The sequence below is a fragment of the Periplaneta americana genome, chromosome 9 (assembly GCF_040183065.1).
Source record: "Periplaneta americana isolate PAMFEO1 chromosome 9, P.americana_PAMFEO1_priV1, whole genome shotgun sequence".
Classification (NCBI taxonomy): domain Eukaryota; kingdom Metazoa; phylum Arthropoda; class Insecta; order Blattodea; family Blattidae; genus Periplaneta; species Periplaneta americana.
This window is the reverse complement of record NC_091125.1, coordinates 14,234,674-14,259,721: the sequence shown is the minus strand read 5'-3', so window position 1 is coordinate 14,259,721 and position 25,048 is coordinate 14,234,674. Positions and strand designations below refer to the sequence as shown.

Genomic DNA, 25,048 nt, shown 5'->3' with positions numbered 1-25,048 from the left:
GACCATGCTCACAGGACATGGAAGAATAAGAGCCTACTTCTATAGATTCCACATAACACCAGATGCATCTTGCTCCTGTGAAGGATGAGATCAAACCATTGACCATTTTCTGCTCGAATATCCCAAATAAAATATGGAAAGACAAACACTACGGAAAAACATAATAACCAAGGAAGGAATTTGGCCACCAGATAGAAGAGACCTAACAAAATGATTCTTACAAGACTTTTGCAAGTATATGAATTCAATTGACTTTACATACAATTAAAGTAGAATGGAACACAGAGTAGTAATAAGCATATATCTGTACATAGTGTAAATACATAAACATAGATTTAGGTAAGACAGAATAGGATTTATTAAGAAGTAAAACCTAAATTGTACAAAGTACAACATTATTAAATTCAGGCATTCCAAACAAATAGCGGTATAATACAAGCTTATATTGTAATTAGTCAACAATCAAGTATAGCTAACCAATCATCAACTTTAGTAATATGCAATATTGATGTAAACCAGAACATGTAGTATTACAAATTGTAATGGAACATATTGATTAACTAAGTTTCTAAAACACATGCACGCACACACAGGATCCATCCAGCAGTAGTATTCAAGATCTCAGAGCCCATTGATAAACAGCCTACAGTACAGATATTCACAGATGGAAGTAAGAGCGACAATGTAGTAGGGGCAGGAGTCGCTATATTTACAGAAGACCAACTTGTTCATCAGTCAACATATAAATTCCATTCTAAATGCTCGAACAATCAGGCAGAGCAGCTTGCAGTAATTAAAGCACTAGAAGCATTATCTACAATAGTATTACAAGACACCAGTGAAAGGACAGCACAAATTTATACAGACAATCAGATAACTTTAGACTCGATAAACAACACAACAACACCAGGAATCATAATAGTCTCATCGAAGAAATTAGGAAGAAAGTTATATGTCTTCAAAATCTTGAATGTAAAATAGGATTCACATGGGTTAAAGCACATGTGGGAACATATGACAATGAGCTGGCAGACACATTGGCAAAACAAGGGGCACGAAGAAATGACATTGAGGTGTGCTACAACAAATTGCCAAAAAGTGTCATACTCAAGGAATTGGAAGTGGAGAGCACCAACATATGGCAGAATGAACGGAGCATGATAGTGAACGTTGGAAGAATGAAAACATTCTTCTCAAGCGTAATAAGCAGACTAAAAACAAATATAAATATCACTCCTAATATTGCAGTAATTATAACAGGACAAGAGCCTATCTAAAGCATTTTCAAATAATTGAAAATTCCATTTGTGTTTGTGATATAGGTGAACAAACGGTTGAACATTTATTATTTGAGTGTCCTGTCCTAGAGAGCAAAAGACAAAATCTAAAAACAAGAGTTTCGTACCGGTATTCAAAAAAATGGCAAGTGAACAATAGTGTATTAGTACAAAATTATTTGAAACCTTTTATCCATTTTATCAATTCAATAGATTTTGAAAAACTCTAAAAACAGATACTTCAAATCTAACACAGTGAACTACACACTTAAGTCATCAGAACAATATTTGTCAAAAACCCATGTTTGGAACAACAAGTTTTCATGGAGAAATCATTGCAATAAGTGAAAGTCTCAGGAATCTTCTATGCCACATCAATAAATTTAAGAATGCAATTATATTGTCAGACTCCAAAGCAGCTATTCTATCAATAGTCTCTAAACACACACCTTCATCTCAAACAGCAGAAATAACTAAAATGCTCTCTCAATTAATATCACTCAATAAAAGAATTGTATTCCAATGGATACCATTCCATTGTGGAATCCTCAGAAACGAGAATGTGGATGCTTTAGCAAAGAAGGGCAGCACTGCTACTTGCCGACCTGTTATTAAATCTACGTATTACTCTGTGAAAAGATTTATTAAATCTGCATACTTAGACTTCAACAAACAAAATCTGATAACACAATCTCAAGGGGAAAAAATGGAACTCTCTGCATCATAATCCACAGTTAATTTCCGATTTACCACGAAAATCGTCTGTAGCTGCATTTAGATTGGCAACAGGCCATGATTGTTTGGCCAAACACCTGCATAGAATTGGAATATATCAGTCCTCTAACTGCCTACTGTGCAACTCAAACCAAGAAATGGATTCGGAACACCTCAAAATCTGTGCTTCAGTGGCTGACCATGATAATATCTTTGAAAAATATTGATGTGCAAGAGGTCAAATGACTTAATTGTCAAACGCCTGGCATTAGAAAACATCAACTATATATATATATATATATATATATATATATGCAGGTAATATTACTAAACTTATGTAATGGGGCATGCTGTAAATAAATATTATATATAGATAAAAAAACACTCACTCACGCACTCACTTGTCTGCTATGAAAATATAAACTATCCATAAGCAGTGGAAAGTTTCATTACAACAACAGTTATTTTATGGTACATATGAAAACGTAATCACTTATAAACCCCTAAAGGAGTTATGGTACTTACTGTGTTACACAAGAACAGTCATTTGTGAAAATGGGAAGTTTTTTAATAGGACGAACCAGGAAGAAAATGTGTTTTAATTTTTAACTGAAGAAAAGCTTGATTTTATTAGAAGCTTGATGAAACTGCAGAGTTAATGCTAAAAGACCTACACTTTATTACACATTGAATCAGGAACTTGTTATGGTAAGTATGGTACAAATTTCTCAGGCTGTAGGTCCATTTATTGACTCATTTTCTTATCAGGAACTGATCACTTTTTTTTTTGTTTGCTGGCATCACTATAGTGATAATTCATATCCAAACACAATAGGGCCAATTGTCAATGGGATTTGTAACATTGCATTATTGTGTGTTGATTCGAATTCTATCAGGAAAGCTTGTGCTACAACAGAATATTTTGAAGTCATAAACTATTTCAAATAAGAGTTAAAATAATTTACGGTAGTTCTGTCTACCTAGATCTACTGTCTACATGATTAGTTTACTTCGAAGAATCACGCGAATCGTTTGCCTCATTGTTGACATGGCAAAGTAGACAACTGTGGTTCTTATGAGAGCAGAGTGGATCGTAGGATCCGTCCTGGGGCAAAGAGATGAGAGGCAGTTTCTGTTGCACAGCTTCAAAGTTGTTACGAAATTCTACAGGCGTGGACAAAAAAATTATTAGAATGAACATATTTTAAACTCGTTTTTTTTTTTTCAAAGTTGTATTGAGAAAGCTACACATAACTTACCAATGATTAAGTTCATGACTCTAATAGATATTAAAAAATACTCTGTTAAGGACCAAAATATCCCATCACTCGAATATCAGATTATGTAATAGGATTTCAATTTATGTTTTTTTCCTTCCATAAGATCAGAAATTAAAATTTTACTCTAATAAATTTGACCACGACTGTAAGTTCTAAACATATAGGATAGGAGGCAATAGCTGTCAGCTAGATTTGGGGCTGAAGCGAGTGAGGGTGACAGAAAACAACACCCTCTCTCGCTCTTGTTGTGGTGAGAAAATAGGTTTTCCTTTATTTTACCTTGGTGGTGTGAGCATTTTCCGTCTTGCTACAAGTATTTTCTTTCTGGTTCTGATTCTTTGGAATTGTAACTGCTGTAGTGTGAGATTCGTTTGCTTGATTACTAACATCTAGCACATGTCAGTATTTAATTAGTGCTAAATATTGTTTTATGCGAAATAAATGTTTTGTATTTTAGTTCACAAAGATGAACACTGTATAGTATTAGAACAGCAATTTTCAATGCGCACCTTGGAAGAATAATCATCTAAGATTAAGCGACTTGGCAGACCAATTCTATTCCTTGCAATTTCACAGTGTGTTAAGACGAAGACTAGGTCGTTTAATAGAAATTTTAATTGAAAAGTACCAGTATACAAAAAGCGTCAGTGGTTGTTCGGGTGTGGAAAAAAGAAATCTCTCTTTTGTTTTTCATATTGTTCAGAAGGAGCAAGGGAAGACATAGAGTTTTTCTCTACAAATAGGTGAGTTATTGTGTGTGTTTTTTTAAGTATCTAGAGTGCAATATTATTCTGTTACTGTACATTGTTTTATATATTTTCACGTTTTAAGAATCGTTTGCTTCAGCATGGGTATTATTCTTAAAAATTATATTTTTACTTTAAAATAGAAGATGTTGTGTTATGCCCTTGACATATTCATGCAATAATGGTGTAATTCTGACTGAACGGGAACAGTAACAACAACATTTTATTACAGAACATTTATTTTTTGTGTAATTAATCATCTGTCATTTTGCTTCAACAGTTTTCTTCTTCTTTTTCCTCCGTCCTAGTCATAGTATATTGATCTGTCAGAGTTACAATACTGAGTCCATCTATCTTTGAGAATCTTCCTAAATTTCTTGTTCTTTTTGGCTGGTATTTCGATCTCATTTTGATGCAAATAAAACTTTTTCTTTAGCCGTGTATCATGTGCATGTCAGAAACCCACTAATGAATTTTATAAGTGCTCAACCTATGGCTGCCATATTCATCCCATTTGTGCTAATCTACAGAATCTGAAGAAGCTGGTGTACCTATTTTTCGTTCTATTTATATTAAAAAGACAAGAGGGAAAGAGAAGAAGTTCAATTGAGACTTGGAATCCAAGTGGGGCCCAATATTTAATCACTTTCAAAATTTATTTCTCGTGCAAAATAATTAGTAGAAGCTTGTTGCCATGGTTATATGAAAAGATGTATTGGAGATGTACTTACGAAACAGAAAATAATTAGTCAGAGGCATTTTGTAGTAACAGCAAATATTTTTTTCAATTTCCCAAAAGTTTGATTCCGGGTCTCAATTTTTGCTACTTAGATACTCCATTTTTGTTAACATTGACTGTGACCATTACAATTGGAGTTATTTATATTTTCTTTTTATTATATCAATTCTTAATTTCGTTTATGAGCTAAAAGTGCATAGATTAAAGTTCTTATGTATCTTACTTCAGTAGCTACTTATTAATTGAGTTTGGACTATCCTGTTAATAGTTCATGAATTACTGCTGTAAGGAAGGTTGGGTTGGGCAAGGGTTTTGTGAATACTATTCATTCTAGTATATCTGTGACCTGAATTTGATGCGAAAATTTTATTCGTGATATTAGTACCTATTATTTTAAGATATTTGTAATATTTTATACCTATTTAAAACTTTTTCTTCAACATAAGAGAGATAACATTCTAAACAGTTGAAAGTATTTACCAGTACTTGTTCAATTATATTGTTATTAATAAAAAAAAGTCCCTTTGAATGCAATGGGTATAGTTTTTTGTGTATCTTTATAATGAGAATTTTTCTAACAACTCTATTTCAATTATATACGTACTGCTAGGCTACTACTGAATGCTGCATGCTCCACTCTATTATCCCAACTCCTAGAGAAGTTGCATCTGAATTAACTTACACTTCTCTGAAAATTCTTTCATTAAAAGAAAATTGTGGCTTACAGATATTTTAATGTAAATAATTTCCAAACACTATTACCATGCTTGGGCGAATGTACCTCAATGAGGGATGATGTCATTACTCTCGTTCACTCCATACCAGTCCACCCAGTAGGAGAAGAGAGGATTCAAATGTAGACACTGCTTGTGACACATATGTGGCATTTGCGAAAGGTAGGATATCAAATAACAACTCCAAGTAGGTAATACATAACTTTTGAAGGAGATAAAAATGATTAAAAATAATTAAGCAAATAATATATATTTTTAATTTAAATAACTCTTAAACTACTGAACCTACAAATATGAAACTTAAACATGTAGCCATGTGACATCAGTTGGAGTATGCTTCCAACAAATCAAATCTGTAAGTTATCTTAAAAAAGTATAGACAATAGCAATTTCACCCTTATTGCCTTGTTGGGGGACTTGCACTATGGGAAGAAGAGTTAGATAGGGGTAATTTGTTTCATTTTCCGGTATTGAAGTCCGTTCTATGCAAATATAATTTACCGGGTGTTACTTACTTACTTACTTACTAACTTACTGGCTTTTAAGGAACCCGGAGATTCATTGCCACCGCCCTCACATAAGCCTGCCATTGGTCCCTATCCTGAGCAAGATTAATCCATTCTCTATCATCATATGAGACTATTAAGTGCAAAACTCGCCTTATCTAAAATTAAAAAAAAAAAAAAAAAAAAATAGTTACATATGGGATGTTGTACTTCTTGCAGCTCTGTATCTACTGATGTAGTTGGTTTGAGCAAATCTTGTCTAATTCCTCTTCCATAGAACTCAGAAAACTACTATCAAATGCAAAACTGTCCATATCCATAACGGTTTTTCCTGTTTTCTGACAAATCAGTTTACCTGGATAAGGTGAGTTTTGCATTTGATAGCCTCATATCCCACCTCCCTCAAATCCATTGTAATATTATCTTCCCATCTACGTCTTGGCCTCCCTAAAGGTCTTTTTCCCTCCGGCCTCCCAACTAACACTCTGTATGCATTTCTGGATTCGTCCATACGTGCTACATGCCCTGCCCATCTCAAACATCTGGATTTAACGTTCCTAATTATGTCAGGTGAAGAATACAATGCTTTAAGTTCTATGTTATGTAACTTTCTCCATTCTCGTGTAACTTCATCCCTCTTAGCCCCAAATATTTTCCTAAGCACCTTATTCTCAAACACCCTTAACCTATGTTCCTCTCTCAATGTGAGAGTCCAAGTTTCACAACCATAAAGAACAACCGGTAATATTACTGTTTTATAAATTCTAACTTTCAGATTTTTTGACAGCAGACTGGATGATAAAAGCTTTTCAATCTAATAATAACAGGAATTTCCTATATTTATTCTGTGTTTAATTTCCTCACGAGTATCATTTATATTTGTTACTCCTGCTCCAACATATTTGAACTTCTCCACCTCTTTGAAAAATAAATTTCTAATTTTTATATTTTCATTTCGTACAATATTCTCGTCACGAGACATAATCATATACTTTGTCTTTTCGGGGTTTACTTCCAAACCTATCTCTTTACTTGCTTCCAGTAAAATTCCTGCGTTTTCCCTAATCGTTTGTGGATTTTCTCCTAACATATTCACGTCATCCGCATAGACAAGCAGCTGATGTAATTTACCGGGTATTATTGATTAATAATTAATTTATTTTAACTAAATTGAATGAGAGTTGTCTAAAAAATAGTATGTAACTACACGTAGTAAGTGCATTACACAATCTTGGAAATAAAAAACTCTACTTCACCTCGATTTTGTAATAACTACACTTAACCACATTTGTATCGCAATATAGTAGGCCTATTATTATATATTTGCTTGTTTGGTTATTTGTCTAGTTTGTTTGTTTATTTGCTTCTTCCTTCCTTTATTTATTTAGTAGGCTACATATATATTTATTTACTTATTTATATATTTCTTTGTTAATTTGATTGTTTATTTATTTACTTACCGTATTTGTTTGCCTATGTATTTATTTACTTATTTAATTGTTTGTTTATTTCTTTGTTTAATTTATTTTGATATGACACTAACAATACCGAATTAAGAAGTTCGTACTGGTACTTGGTTTAACATGCTATGCTTAAGAAGCAACACAACTCGTACCGGTATATCATACTTTCTTTCGTCATTCCTTCATATCATCCTTTCTCTCTGACAAATTTAAGATTCCAAATTGGGATGTAACATTATATATTGAACAGTTACAGAAATTGGAAGGTTTCAAAGGCTGCTTGAGAGGACTTGCAATTAATCAACAGAGCCAGAATCTGTCAGGACACAAAGTTGGACAGTGCTTTCCTCAGGTAGAACAAGGATCTTATTTTCCTGGTGATGCCTATGCAATTTATGGTAAGAATCTTGCAGACTTAAAATGTAGAGTAAATGATATAATAATATCTAATTTTTCTTTGCTAAAAATAATTGTTAAATTTAGTTGCTTTTTTTTTATTTACTTATTTATATATTTCTTTGTTAATTTGATTGTTTATTTATTATCATATATATGCATATAATAATATGTGAGATACACATGGATGTTATGAGGCTTGAGAAATACTTACGCGTTCTGTGAGTTCTAAACGTTAAATATTTTGTTCAGAAAGAAGCTTATTATCCTCTGTATGTCCAAATTATCTTGGCTTGAGATGGAATACGAACTTCTTATTCACAAGAATTGTGGTTTGAATCTTTCAAATAAAACATATTGGTATCAAGAATGGTTTCCAAAAGTACAGTGCTACTGTTACTGATATTAAAAAAAAAAAGAATTGTGATATATCATGAGTATACTTAGTGATAACATCACTGTGTTAGACTTCTGATGAAACTAGTCACTAAGCTAAAGAACCATAATAGTTTCATTATGTAACACAGTAGTTATAAAAGTTATTAATTTAACAAATCTAACATTATCATTAGTGATATACAAAATGTTAAAAGTGTGTAATCAAGAATGAATAGAATAAATGTAACGATAAGTTTCATTATAAGAAAATCTGTCCCATAGCATTGGAAAATGTAAAAAAAAAATTATTAAATAAGTAAACAATGTTTATACAATATGGTAAAGGGAGATTTTAAGAACTGTGTAATGCTAGTTTAAATACATCAAGCTTTCATAAGACCATGGTTGTTGAAATGATAGAACTAGCCATTTATCACTTACTTAACGGCAAAGTTACGTCTTGAAGATAACTTGTTGGTGGCTACCTTCTCTGCATACACATTCCTGCATTTGTGAACACAGCTTCTCCAAAACCTGTTCCACATCTCATTGGAGATCAAGCTAATTTTTTCACAAATGTTAGTCTTCAATTCATTAGCGTTGTGAAAACGACGTGCAAATAATCTACTTTTTAGAAAATTTTCATAAAAAGAAACCATACACAGAAAGACCTGGGAATCTCACTGGCCTAAGAATATTGCCGTTCTTGGAAATTATGTGGTTTTCAAACAACTCCTATACAGTGGCGATTGATATTCATGCAGTATGAGCCATCACTCCATCCTTCTGAAACCAAGTTGACTCATTGGGAGCCTCTCCATTTCATTCGCCATAAAAGACTGATCATGTTAACGTATCAATCCAAATTCACAGTAACAGCATGATTATTGTTATCCTAAAAAAAACCTAGGCCAAATGATTCCTTTTGTAGGCACCGCACACCACACTATCACTTTTTCACTTTGTAATGGGAGTTTGTGTAAATGACAAGGATTTTCCCTAGACCAATATCTAAAATTTTGTTTATTCATGTGCCATTCAGATGATAGTGCGCTTCATCTGATATCCAAATATTTTACAGGAAACCATAATTTTCGTTTATGTTTGCTAAAAACTGTTCAGCAAAAGTAATTCTGTTTTACAAATCACAAGCTTTCAGATCCTGGACGACCTGAATCTTATAAGGATGGAAATGTAGGTCGATGGCATTTAAGCACAGGCTCATGTCAGTAGATTTACTAACATGTAAAAGAACTCCTGTGAGACAAAATTCTGGCACACTAGCGACACTGATATTATAACCTCGACAGTTGCAAGTGTCGTTAAATAAGCCACAATTAAGAAATTAAATAAACAAGTGGAAACAAAAGTGCAAGACTGACTACGACATCAGGATAAAGATTCCTTCTCTGCAGAAATTCTAAAGTTTGTAAAGTGATGGAATAAATGTATACTTGCAGAGAGGAATATATTGAAAGTGATAGAAGTGAAAGATTTTTAAAATAAAAACTTGCTGAATTATTCTGATTTGTCTTATTTGTTGAATGACTCAGTAACTGAAAATTACTGATAATATTAGGTAATAATTGAATTTCTCCTCAACTTATCTTTCGAAGTCAATTTTCAATTGGCATTCTCATTTTAAATTTAAGAGGCATGATGGGGCCGATAAGCTAATTACTATAAATGACAATTAAAATTTATTACATGTGCCGTCTATGCTTATCCTTATTTAACAAATATATTGGTTATACAATATTTTGTTACATAATATATCTATTTTAACGTTTTTGGCTCTATGGAACCATCATCAGAAACAAGTAAGCCCATATGTATGGTGTGAGTACACTATATGTTGCCGTACAAGTAAACTCAATTAATATTAAAAATTAAAATGACATGTTTCTATGTAAAATCAATAATTGTATGGCAGAAATTGCAATATAAATACAAAGCGGCTCATGGGCCATAATAAAGTGTTACAATTGCTGATGATAAAATTAACTAAATACTTTAAAATTGTTAAGATCAGAATTAATAGTCGTCCAGTTTGATGATTATGTAGCTTTCCATATTTGGTAGGAGCTGGGACAACAGCTGTGGGGAAAAAAGTATCAAATGTAATGTCCATACTCAAAATTTCAATGATGCTCGTTACCAGAACAAAGTATATACATATCTCAATGCTATTAATGCCAACATCTTAATAATTCACATGAATCTATTACAGAACATCTCGTGTAGAGATTTTATATGTACGTAAGCGCACGGAACAGTTGTTTATTAGTTAAAAGTTTGAACTATTAATTATTAAGAGGGCAAATTTATACAAAATTAATAAGAGAAAACGTAAATGACTGTGTCTTGTTGAAAACTGTATGAACTGTACCTTACTATGATGAATGAGGATGTGTTCTTGAGTTTACTGGAGGCAGAAAGCAACTGGTCGGTGCACTCCGTGTACAAAAAATTACGTAAACTATGTCACAGCTGATGGTGGAAGGGGGGGAGAATAGTGGTAGGTTGAAAACCCATCACATGTACTGTGTGCGTTCAGATTGAATAACGGATTATATAAATTTGGAATGTGCTCATTTAAGAGAGGAATACCTAATTTTAATGCCAGGGCTATATGAAAATCTTCTGCTGCAGTGATATGCGCGCAATTATTTAAAGTGAGAATTACACATAATGTTTCATTGATATTGGTTAATTCGTGGCCAATATCAATGAAACATTACGTGTAATTCTCCCTTTAAATAATTGCGCGCATATCACTGCAGCATAAGATTTTCATATAGCCCTGGCATTAAAATTAGGTATTCCTCTCTTAAATGAGCACATTCCAAATTTATATAATCCGTTATTCAATCTGAACGCACACAGTACACGTGATGGGTTTTCAACCTACCACTATTCTCCCCCCCTTCCACCATCAGCTGTGACATAGTTTACGTAATTTTTTGTACACGGAGTGCACCGACCAGTTGCTTTCTGCCTCCAGTAAACTCAAGAACACATCCTCATTCATCATAGTAAGGTACAGTTCATACAGTTTTCAACAAGGCACAGTCATTTACGTTTTCTCTTATTAATTTTGTATAAATTTGCCCTCTTAATAATTAATAGTTCAAACTTTTAACTAATAAACAACTGCTCCATGCGCTTACGTACATATAAAATCTCTACACGAGATGTTCTGTAATAGATTCATGTGAATTATTAAGATGTTGACATTAATAGCATTGAGATATGTATATACTTTGTTCTGGTAACGAGCATCATTGAAATTTTGAGTATGGACATTACATTTGATACTTTTTTCCCCACAGCTGTTGTCCCAGCTCCTACCAAATATGGAAAGCTACATAACCATCAAACTGGACGACTATTAATTCTGATCTTAGCAATTTTAAAGTATTTAGTTAATTTTATCATCAGCAATTGTAACACTTTATTATGGCCCATGAGCCGCTTTGTATTTATATTGCAATTTCTGCCATACAATTATTGATTTTACATAGAAACATGTCATTTTAATTTTTAATATTAATTGAGTTTACTTGTACGGCAACATATAGTGTACTCACACCATACATATGGGCTTACTTGTTTCTGATGAAGGCTCCATAGAGCCGAAAACGTTAAAATAGATATATTATGTAACAAAATATTTTATAACCAATATATTTGTTAAATAAGGATAAGCATAGACGGCACATGTAATAAATTTTAATTGTCATTCTCATTTTAGTTTTTCATAAATGTTCTTCTATTTCTGTATTAATTTCTTTTGTTATTGAATGAGACTATATCCATTACAACATAATAATTTGTTTATTAATTTTACAGAAGAAAAATTTCATGTTGGTTCACAACTGGAGTTACAATTAGAGTTCCGCACCTCAGAGAATACAGGAGTGTTGCTGAGTGTGTCAGAGCCCAAAGGATACCCAGCTCTTTCTCTTGAAATCAATAATGGGAAAGTAAGTTAAATGTGTGTATTTATCAAATTATGTTAAAATAATCTTATATATAAAAGTCAATGTATGTATGTATGTATGTATGTATGTATGTATGTATGTATGTATGTATGTATGTATGTATGTATGTATGTATGTACTCTATACATATCTTCACGCTTTGACTGATATTTGCCAAAGTTTGCACATTTAATCTTCATAACCAGGGGAAGAACATAGGCTACATTAAAATCGGACAAATGGACGTTAAATTAATTTAAAAAATAAAACATAAAATTATATACTATCAAACATTCATGTATAATATTAAATGCAATTTTCTACAGTCTTATTGTTCTTTATTATTGTCTATTGTAATCAACATCGACTTTCACGAGGCCGTGGAAGAAAGAGCACGAAAGCATTGTTGATATATCATGAAGGCAAAAATTTAGACAAGTCATTCATACAATTAGTACGTATCTTTCTGCAGTCCAGGACCATAGTATGAGTTTCTTGATACAGTTGTAGATAGTGAGCAGGCTGTATTTTATCCAACTGAATTCGTGAATTCTTTGAAACCACATAATTTAATAGCCTACTTAATTTTGAATCACCAATAATACCGGAACTATTGCGAAATATTGTCATGCCAAAATTATGCAATGGAACAAGATTTGGTGTGAGAAAAAAAGGTAATATAAGTGACAATATTAACTGGTAAAACAAAAGGAGAAGATGTTTTTATCTCACGTATTCCTATGATACTTACTAACTTGCCTTTCGAATTTAAGCAACTGCAATTTTATTTCAGTGGGACTAGCATTTGTAATGGCCATACCCGGTATTAAAATAAAGCTTAGGGACAGTCGCTCAAAGTTGCAATATTAACTTAGAAACTCCGTGTTTTTCACATTCCCAACTATGCAGCTTGCTCTCGAGTGGGCACACCTAAACATATTTTATATACATATATTTATGCAAAGGAGAGGAAAACAAAGCATTTTTTTCACATATCAAAAAGCAACTCAATGATATTTTTGTTATGTTGCTAATGTTAGTATGTGAATGTACGTAAGCCCAGTGAAAATAACATTGTATTAATTCTAAATTATACATCTCTCTAAATATTGTTGTTCATGTCCGAAAATGTGTTAGTGCGAGATTCTATCTGTATAATCACGTTGCCAATCAGTTAAGCATTGTGGAAAGAATAATGTTAATTTCTAAAATATACGTATCCCACAATATTATTATTTATGTTAAAAAGTGACTTATTGCGTTGTATCTTCATTTTGTATACAAAATGAGATACAATATAATGAATATGTTCTTAATTTCTGAGATACAATTTCTCAAGTCATATTTAAAAAAAAAACTTAGTATGATATAAACTGGCATACAGCGGTCAAAGGGGTAAAAAATATTCGAATATCAATTAAATTACATGACGTACATATTGATTCTTTGGTATGTTCGATAGAGAGATACATTTTTGCTAATGACACCCCAACGAGTTAAGACTGTCAACAAGGGAATTCCCTATTTATCGCCAGCTCTCTCTGAAGTTCAAGTACACATAGTCATAAAATTACGTGAAAGTTGTGTCAGGACAGCTTCACACTAATGTACGGATCTTATATTATCATTTTATCTCTGCCTCTGTGTAGCGTCACATTTGCGGTGGGGAGGAAAAGAGATGGCAGAAAGGTTGTAATGCTTTTTAATACTCTAACGCTCACGAATAATATAAGGCACTTGAAATTTAACAGTCACTGGCCACCTGAGATGAAATGTGAGATCTGTAGAGCATTGGGTCAACGCTATGTGGTGTATAGGGACCAAGGGGTGTGCTTTTGTTTTTCTGAACTTCAAGACAATGCTAACTCATTTAAAGTTCGTGTGACTGTAGCCTGTATATATTTTCGTTGGTTTTACTTTGTTTGTAGTTCGATTTTTTCTGTTATATTATTTTATTTCTGGTGATGTAGAAGAGATGGTCTAGTGGCCTTAACTACATCAGATTAAATAAATAAACAAAAATAAAAATATATATGTATATATAATTAAATTAAAAAACAGTTAAACGCAAGGCTCATGATGCAATGTTTTCTTCTTGGTGCCTGATCTACAGCTGTTTTAAATTGAGTTAACCCTGGTAGGCATTAATTATTTCATGTAAGTGACGCTATGTAAAGATTCATCTTTATGAACGAGGTTGTCTATAGTTCAGTTTCCGAGATTTCCGAAACGTCTAACAACCAGTTTAATTAAAAATAGAAGCAAAAATGAAAACCCGGGCAATGTCGGGTGTTCCCCAGCTAGTAATCTTATATATAAAAGTCAATGTGGCTATATATGTATATATGTATGTATGTTTGATACGCTGTTGGCTAATAAGTGAGCAATATGTGTGCAGTTCTTGATGCTGTGAGCAAGAGGGGAATTATGTCTGATAAGCTGGTTAGCCACTCATAATTCCCATAAGTGAGCAATGTGTGTGCAAAAATATAACGTAAAATTCATAGACATTAGAGGAAATGTACACCATTCTTTAAACTTACCACATATAATTATATAAGTTTTATATTTAAAATTATTTGTATCATGGTCTGAATGTATCAAAGATGTATCAAAGAAAATCATGCATGTGAGTATATATTCAAAAGAGACATGCATGATTTGAAGGGGCACTAAGAATTGGCAGATCATATTTTGCTACCTTCTTCAGTGAATGTTTAGTAACTGCAATTTCATTTGACATACTATTTTATGAAATTACATTTCAGAAAATTATACTACATGCAGCAACAGATTTATCTAGAAATTTCCCATCTGCCTGTTTTTCTAATTTTTACTCCTCCATTTCCATCTTTCATAAAAATTTGAATAGAAAACAAGGTGAACTTTGAGTTTATCTTAAGGAGATAATAAATATTATATCTTGAAACTTAAAAATTATCAGTTTTTAAACATCTCTCATATTGCTTTCTTCTGGCCTACTTATTAATGATTTCGGACAACTCAGTTTTCTCCAAAATGTTATCTCTAAAATATCCAGCTCTAGACTGTAACCTACTTAACTACAGTATTGATAAATCCGCCTCTGACTGTATGCACTTACCTAAAATTCAGGAACCTCGTTATGTAAGTGTCAAGATGACATTAAAATGGTAGTGATGTAATTTCAAATAAGATACCAGTACCCAGGGGCGTATTTTGCGGGCTACCAGGGCTACCGGCGGTAGCCCAAGGAAATTACAAAAGAAAAAGTTTATAATATAACATAATGTAATAATTTTGTATTATTAGTTTTACCATAGTAATTAAAATTAAAGTAATTGTTAGATATATTTTGTGTAATAATAGGGTCAGCGGTAGCCCAAACCCTTTAACCAGTATACGCCACTGCCAGTACCTCAGTATCTCCCATACAGTTTAACAAAGAAATTATATGATCACTGTTGCCAGCATAGAAATTATATGCTTTTGATAAGTGAAGTAATAACGTTTTCACTAATGTTATCCCATTCCATCTTATTTAAAAATTAATGTTCACAAAAAAAAAGAATGAATACAGAACAGTGGTTAATGAAAAAATACACGTGAATTGAACAAATTAGATAATGATGCTTTTAAAATGTCTCAAATAAAGGTAGTGATGACTGGTGACATGGGAGATCAGCGCCCCTTTCATGTGGAGCAGGGCTTTCCTTCACAATTCACTGTGTGTGATAACAAGTGGCATCGAGTGAAAGCATTCTTTGAAAATGACGTGTTGAACCTCAAAGTGGACAACTTTACTACTGTGTATGGACACTCAGGAAATGGACAGTTAACAGAAGCAAGCACAAATAGTCCATTGTACATAGGTGGATTACCTGGTGAGTAATATTGAAAACAATATTTTATGGAGTAGCTAATAGGATATTGGTATTTACTTTAATAGCTTATTGGTGGTGGTGGTGGTGGTGGTGGTCCAGTATAATTTAAGAGTCTGAATCCAGAGGTATATGTTCTTTTTCAGTAAAGATTTATTATTACTGTTTTCTTGAAATTTCTTTAGAATCTTGATTTGAAATTGTGTTTGTATGGACAATTTAGCGCTGTGGTAAGATATCTTTTTTAAAGGTACTTGTAATATTTTAGTTCCTTTCTTACCCAAACAATCTCCAATCTCATTGCCCATAATACCACAATGGGCTGGAATCCATTGGAGATGCAAGTTTTTATTTTGTTTTGCCAGTATGTGTATGGATGATTGAATTTCTGCAATTTTGGAATTTCTAGAAATATTGATTGAAGCTATGGCTTGGATTGCAGAAATTGAGTTGGTAAATATAACAGTATTTTTTAAACATATTAATTTGATAAATAAGTTGTGTTAATGTCCTGTTGATTGCTGCAATTTCTCCATCAACGTGAGTAGGACTCCCTGTAGACAAATAAAAACTGAATATTTTGGAATTTATTCCAGCCCCAGCTGGTTCATCACTTTGATGTAATAATGTAGAAAGTATAGTGTTGTGAAAAAAATAAATACTGGTATATAAAGATGGTTTTTAAATTTTCTTGGAAATACACTGCTCAATAAAGTCTAAAGGACAACTAAAACTTGTGCCACATTTATTGTGTATTTTATGCTACATGACTGATTATGACATCAGTAAAATACCTACTCCTTGGCATTGCCATGATAACATTTTGAACAATTAATCGTTCATTTTTATAGATTTTATAGATATTATACTATTGAAGGTCTTTATGTGTGGATGTTAAATGTAACATTTTTAAGAATTAATCTTCTTGTTTTCTTACTGGAATCATACAAAGTCATTTTATTTAATCATGGAACGTCGTCATTTCACAATTTCTGAAATGCTCAGAGCTGTTGGAATGATAAAAGGTGGGCAAGATCAGGCTCATGTTACTCGAGTGTTGGACACATCACGGAATGTTATTAACCGATTATGGCTACGTTATCAAGTCGCAGGTGAGGTTAAGGAGCGTCATCAAGGGCTAGGAAGGAAAACAACAGCACGGCAGGATCGATTTCTGGTTCTGCACACTTAGGGTGACCAGATTCACATTGATAAAAAAAGAGGACACAAAGCTTCAAAAAGGAGGACATTGTTAGAAAAAAGAGGAGAGAAAACATGTACTTAGATTTAGACTTGGGCCTATATTATACTTTAAATTACGTCAATACCTATTTTATTACAAAATATTTACAGTACAGATTTAGGCTTATATCATGTTTAAAAGTAAGTTAATATCTATTTTATCACAAAATAATTACGAAAAAACTTAATAATAATGATTTTACAATTAGCTACATACGAAAAGTAAAGAGAACTATAATTATTAAAGAGAACAGAAAATATCTATTTAGTTCGAAATTTTCTCGGGCTTCCAGCCAGGTCATAAGTTGGTGATCCACCGACGTTTCGAGGATGTTCATCTTCCTCATCTTCAGGGTTAAGTGATATCTGAGGGTACCTAGCTCCTTAATTTATAGTGCCAGAGGGAGTCAGCCGAGGAGCTGTACGCCGATTGGCTGTTATTAGTGCGGACCACGGCGAGAACGTTGCCGACGTGTCGTCTTGCTTTGTGCTTTCCGGCTGAATGACCTTGGGTCTCACGGTGGGCTCGGCGGACGAGTTCTCCGCTGATGACGGCCCGTCGTCCGGGCGGTGAGAAATTTAATAGCCGGTGACCATGCCGCGCTTAGTTGGAGACCCGAGTCCAGGTTCAGGTTACCACGTTCCGCCGCTATGGCCAGGGTTTCTTTTACTCTTCTATCCCAATAGCACGTACACTTTACCAGGACCTCGGTGTTATTGAAATTAGCCCTATGCAATGTTCAGTGAATCCGGATTTTTCGGGCTGCATTAATCTGATGCTTCTTTGATGTTCTGAAAGACGCGTCGCTATTGTGCATCCAGTCTGTTCAATGTAAGCCGCATCACATTCGCACGGGATGCGGTAGATCCCTGGTACTCTGAGGCCTAGATCGTCTTTTACTGATCTGACCTTGTTCCTGATTTTTGGCGGAGGTTTGTGGATTGTTTTTATTCCATGCTGTGGAGCAGTCTGCTTATCTTTCCCAACAACTTCCCTGTGAATGGTAGACAGGCTGTGGCTGGTTTTTCCGCTTCTAGTGAGTCCGTGATGGGCTGCTGCTGCTGCTTCTTGTGTCTTGCTCTATTCAAAGAGGCCGTGATGTCTTTAGCCAAATATCCATTCTGCTGGAGGGTGAGCTTCAGGTGTTGAAATTCAGTGTCTAATTGCTCCGGGTCCGATATAGAGACTGCTCTATGGGCCAGTGTGTTAAGTATGCCCATCCGCTGCACTTTGTGATGGAAACTATTCGCGTTCAGGTACAAGTTGGTGTGTGTGGGTTTATGGTATACCGCATGGCCAAGAGATCCGTTGTTATTTCTGGAGATAAGGATGTCCAGAAATGGGAGTTTATCGTTCGTTTCAACCTCCATAGTGAACTGGATCTGGGGTCGTAGACTGTTTATATGCCTGAGAAAATCTGGTAATGTGTCTTGTCCATGAGGCCAGATGACGAACGTATCGTCTACATATCTGAAGAAATGTGTAGGCTTTAATGGCTCTGTAGTTAGTATTTCATGCTCCAGATGCTCCTTATAGTAGTTGGCGATGGCTGGTGAAACCGGAGAACCCATGGCGACTCCGTCTATCTGTTCATAGTAGGTGTTGTTCTGTAGAAAATATGTGGAGATGAGTGTGTGGCAGAACAATTCCGTGATGTCAGGTGGAAATTGATCGGAAAGCAGTAGCATGGCTTCCGAGAGTGGAACCTGGTGAAGAGGGACACTACATCGAAGCTGACTAGAAGGTCGAATGGTTTCACTTTGATGTTGTCGAGGACCTGTACAAATTGTGTAGAGTTCTTCACATGATGTACGCACCCACCCACCAGTGGTTGCAGCAGGTTGGTGAGATACCGGGCCAAGTGGTACATAGGGCTGCCAATCGCATCCACTATAGGCCTTAGCGGTACCTCCGGCTTATGTATCTTGGGTAGACCATATAACCTGGGTGGTATACTGCCTGACAGTGAAACTAACCGCTTACTCTCGGCGCAGAGACTGGATTTCTTGATTAGCTGGTTGGTGCGTCTCTCTACTGAGCTGGTGGGATCTTTCTGGAGAATTTTATAGGCCGGATCGTTCAGCAGTTGATCGATCTTCTCCTGATACTGCGTTGAGGAAAGGATGACTGTGGCGTTTCCCTTATCCGCTGGCAGAATGACTAAGTTGTCGTTCTTCCCAAGCATCTGCAAGGCTCTATTCTCCTCTCGGCTGATGTTGGGCTTAGGAATGGTGGCCTTGGTAACAGCCCTGGTAACTTCTCGGCGTATTTCTTCCACGCTGTCCGGTGGGAGCTGGTGGATAGCGCCTTCAATACTGCTAATGATGTCTGTGACCGGAATTTTCTTTGGAGCGGGAGCGAAGTTGAGACCCCTTGCAAGTACTGATGTGGTGGCCTCATCTAGCTGCTGGTCCGTGAGGTTGATTATGATGCGACTGGTCTCTAATGGCGGAACTGACTCTGTAGATTTGATTAGGCCTTCGAATTTCTTGGTGTGTCGTTTCGTGCATTGCAGAAGAGATGCCATGCCTTGTGTGAATGATGACTGATCCACCCTGTCCCAATCCATAGGTGAAAGTCTACTCGAGAGAGCCAGACAGGATTCTAACAGTTTTTGGTCGATTACTGACAGCTCGAACCGGAGATGTTTAATCCATTCTCTAACCAGCGCTAGGCTAGTGCGTCTCAATATCTTGGCCGTTGCAGTGTTCTTGACTGGATAGCGGAATCTGACAAACTTCGGTGTGACTTCCTTTTCTCTGCATCTTGTTAGAAAGGCCAAGGAGCTAAGTAATTTCCCCTTAGTCTCTCGCAGGTTTTAGTGTCTTCTGGCTGCCTGGTAAATATCCTTCCCGTAAAGGAATTTGAAATAACTACTGAAGCTTCCCTGGCGACGTGATAATTCGAAATTTTCTCGGGCTTCCAACCAGGTCATAAGTTGGTGATCCACCGACGTTTCGAGGATGTTCATCTTCCTCATCTTCAGGGTTAAGTGATATCTGAGGGTACCTAGCTCCTTAATTTATAGTGCCAGAGGGAGTCAGCCGAGGAGCTGTGCGCCGATTGGCTGTTATTAGTGCGGACCGTGGCGAGAACATTGCCGACATGTCGTCTTGCTTTATGCTTTCCAGCTGAATGACCTTGGATCTCAAGGTGGGCTCGGTGGCCGAGTTCTCCGCTGATGACGGCCCGTCGTCCGGGCGGTGAGAAATTTAATAGCCGGTGACCATGCCGCGCTTAGTTGGAGACCCGAGTCCCGGTTTAGGTTACCGCGTTCCGCTGCTATGGCCAGCTAATCAAGAAATCCAGTCTCCGCGCCGAGAGTAAGCGGTTAGTTTCACCGTCAGGCAGTATACCACCCAGGTTATATGGTCTACCCAAGATACATAAGCCGGAGGTACCGCTAAGGCCTATAGTGGATGCGATTGGCAGCCCTACGTACTGCTTGGCCCGCTATCTCACCAACCTGCTGCAACCACTGGTGGGTGGGTGCGTACATCATGTGAAGAACTCTACACAATTTGTACAGATCCTCGACAACATCAAAGTGAAACCATTCGACCTTCTAGTCAGCTTCGATGTAGTGTCCCTCTTCACCAGGGTTCCACTCTCGGAAGCCATGCTACTGCTTTCCGATCAATTTCCACCTGACATCACGGAATTGTTCCGCCACACACACTCACCTCCACATATTTTCTATAGAACAACACCTACTATGAACAGATAGATGGAGTCGCCATGGGTTCTCCGCTTTCACCAGCCATCGCCAACTACTATATGGAGCATCTGGAGCATGAAATACTAACTACAGAGCCATTAAAGCCTACACATTTCTTCAGATACGTAGACGATACGTTCGTCATCTGGCCTCATGGACAAGACACATTACCAGATTTTCTCAGGCATATAAACAGTCTACGACCCCAGATCCAGTTCACTATGGAGGTTGAAACGAACGATAAACTCCCATTTCTGGACATCCTTATCTCCAGAAATAACAACGGATCTCTTGGCCATGCGGTATACCGTAAACCCACACACACCAACTTGTACCTGAACGTGAATAGTTTCCATCACAAAGTGCAGCGGATGGGCATACTTAACACACTGGCCCATAGAGCAGTCTCTATATCGGACCCGGAGCAATAAGACACTGAATTTCAACACCTGAAGCTCACCCTCCAGCAGAATGGATATTTGGCTAAAGACATCACGGCCTCTTTGAATAGAGCAAGACACAAGAAGCAGCAGCAGCAGCCCATCACGGACTCACTAGAAGTGGAAAAACCAGCCACAGCCTGTCTACCATTCACAGGGAAGTTGTTGGGAAAGATAAGCAGACTGCTCCACAAGCATGGAATAAAAACAATCCACAAACCTCCGCCAAAAATCAGGAACAAGGTCAGATCAGTAAAAGACGATCTAGGCCTCAGAGTACCAGGGATCTACCGCATCCCGTGTGAATGTGATGCGGCTTACATTGGACAAACTGGACGCACAATAGCGATGCGTCTTTCAGAACATCAAAGAAGCATCGGATTAATGCAGCCTGAAAAATCCGGATTGGCTGAACATTGCATTGAAAAAAGCCATAGGGCTAATTTCAAAACACCGAGGTCCTGGTAAAGTGTGCGGGCTATTGGGATAGAAGAGTAAAAGAAACCCTGGCCATAGCGGCGGAACGCGGTAACCTGAACCGGGACTCGGGTCTCCAACTAAGTGCGGCATGGTCACCGGTTATCAAATTTCTCACCGCCCGGACGACGGGCCGTCATCAGCGGAGAACTCGTCCGCCGAGCCCACCGTGAGACCCAAGGTCATTCAGCCGGAAAGCATAAAGCAAGACGACACGTCGGTAACGTTCTTGCCGCGGTCCACACTAATAACAGCCAATCGGCACACAGCTCCTCGGCTGACTCCCTCTGGCACTATAAATTAAGGAGCTAGGTACCCTCAGATATCACTTAACCCTGAAGATGAGGAAGATGAACATCCTCGAAACGTCGGTGGATCACCAACTTATGACCTGGCTGGAAGCCCGAGAAAATTTCATATTATCACGTCGCCAGGAAAGCTTCAGTAGTTATATCTATTTAGATTTATATTCGCACCTCGATCTCTCGAGTTACTAGCTACCTGTGAGCAATGACCATAGCAAGGAGGAGCAAAGAGAATTATTATCATTGGCAAACAGTAATTCCGTCGATGCTGCTTCCACCTACAGGCGAATTACTTTAAAAATGCGTCAAATCAGATAATTTCAAAATATCAGGCATACAAGTTACAAAAAGGAGAACGTTCTTGATTTTAAAAAAAGTCCTCCTGGATCCCACACAAAGGCCTAAAAAAGAGGACATGTCCGGACAAGAGAGGACATCTGGTCACCCTATGCACACTAAGCATCAGCGGACTGTCACTGCCAGGCAAGTTGTATCTGTCATCCAGTGTTGTAAGTGGCCAGACTAAAAGAAACCAACTTCATGAAGCATCACTCTACTCTCGACGCCCTCTCAGAGTACCAGACTTTTGGAGAAACAATCGGGCGGCGAATCTAACATGGGCAGAAGAACATGTCAATTGGGGTTTTGAAGAATGGGCTCATGTTATGTTTTCTGATGAGTCTAGATTCTGCTTTCACCCCAATGGAAGGCGTATCAGGGTTTGGCGTCAACCTGGGTCAACAGAAAGACTTCGTCATGTTCAGAAAGTCCATAGCTACAGAGGTGGTGTGTTCATGGTGTAGACAGGAATGATGGACAGAAGAACATGGCTCGTTTTCCTGGAAGGGACAATGAATCATAATTTGTACTTAAATTCTGTTCTGCAACCGATTGTGAGACCATTTGCTAATGCCCTAGGACAGGCATTCTCAACCTGGTGCTCGCGAGCACCATAGTGCTCTTTTTATGACATTTGGTGCTCTCATCATGCAAGTAAAAAAGTGCTCGTGAGCACTAACGCTCCTGAGATTTTTTAATTCAAACTTTTTTTGTACAAACAAAATCTTAATAATATAATACTCATGTCTTTAACTTATCCTTGATGTACAATCCGAAACAAAAGTGTTTCTATCCATCCATTATAATATCTTACAGACAGGGCTTCTCGTATTTCTTGGTGTATAATCCCATTCAATTCAGTGTGGACTTAAACAGAGAAATCAAGATTTTTCAAGAGAATAAGAGTGAACGTGAGGAACTTGAACTGATAGATCTCCAGTCTCTTTCAGTTCTGAAATATTTGTTTTAAAAAGAGAAATAATAGTCTTTGGGGAGCAGAAGACAGAAGATACAAAAAGGCTCCAAATATTGCGGAGTGTTTTTCTCTATGTTCGAGAAAACCTACATATGAAAAAAAAAAAAAACTTTCTCACTTATGAAATATCTCAAGAACAAAGCCCAATTACGATTTAACTAATTCACATCTATTAATAAATGAGTTCTATTCAGTCAATACTTAACAGAAAAACACATTAAAATTTATGTTATAACAAGAGACAACATTTAAACATATTTGACGACAAACGTTTTCGCCAATTTAGATTGGCATCTTCAGGTCGAATAGAACATGTTATCATAAGTGAACACTTGGTCTATAAAGTTAAAACAGATGTTAAAATTGCAATGTAAATTATAAACAGATGATAAAACTTAGTAATGTAGCCACCAAGATGTGTGTGCAAGCGCTATGTTGAAAGAAGCATGTATGACGCTGAGGAATGACAAGACCTCTTCCAGTATTGCAGGTACAGTTTTCGAAACAGGATTAACGATGCTACAGATAGGACGATTTTGTTGCCGAGTATGGATAGCAGAATAAAGCCCTGTAAATTGTAAGGGTGGTATGAACGAAAGTATTTAAAAGCATTTAAATATTATTTAAATCTTATAAAACAATACTTACAAGAAGTTGGAAAAGTTGGCTTGAATCCATGAGAGCGGTGACATGACTGAGCTTTACATTAGGTAGTAGCATACGAAGAAAACTGTATACCAGGCAAGACTAGTAGATGATTGGAAGTTACTTGTGTATGATCTTAAACAGCGGGTTATTTGAATTCGGATATTGTTCATTAAGAAGAGGGCTATCATTAATATTAGAATGGGTGGTGATATATAGTTCTTCTGCGGCATTCATGTAATTATGGTTATTGATAATCTTTAAAACCTGAAGGGCTTCTTCTATGCCTGTGAGTTCATGATTATGGTTAATGAGATGCGTGGCGAATTTTGATTTATTCCTATTGAATTTAAAGTCAGAAACATGTTCTCTGTAACGCATGCGAAAATTTCTCTTTGTTTGGCCTACATATTTGCTGGGGCAATTTTTACATTGTAATAAGTAGATTCCACTATTGGCAAATTTATTGTAATTTTGTAGGTTATTGGGAATTATATTATTAAGTTTGTTGTTGGTACGGAAGGCCACGTTAATTTTCTCCTTTTTAAAAAGGTTACCTAATTTCTATGAAACATTTCCAAAAAATGTCATGGGCTTCCAGTGGGTGGTTTTAGCCTTTTTGTCAGAACTTGTTAAAGTGCTAATAGTTTTAGTTTCTGATTTAAATTTATTTCTACGTTTCCTTATCAAATTGGTAATGTGTTTCTTATTAAAGCCGTTGATTTGTGCTAAGTTTAAAATGTATCTATATTCAGCCTGATAATTCTTTTTGTTTAGTGGGACTTTGAGTAACCGGTCAATTGGAAAGCGGAAATTATTAATCTTATGT

The 25,048-nt window shown here is 36.1% G+C and overlaps 1 protein-coding gene across 5 annotated transcripts in view; it reads left to right on the top strand.

The window, feature by feature from the left end:
• Positions 1–25,048, top strand: part of wb (wing blister) — a 1,096,738-nt gene that overhangs the window by 1,062,124 nt on the left and 9,566 nt on the right. For all 5 annotated transcript variants that reach the window (XM_069834429.1, XM_069834431.1, XM_069834432.1 and 2 more), the window contains 3 exons: positions 7,710–7,857; positions 12,086–12,219; positions 15,851–16,079. In XM_069834429.1, coding sequence (XP_069690530.1) covers positions 7,710–7,857; positions 12,086–12,219; positions 15,851–16,079 — 511 coding nt within the window. The remainder of the gene's footprint in view (positions 1–7,709; positions 7,858–12,085; positions 12,220–15,850; positions 16,080–25,048) is intronic.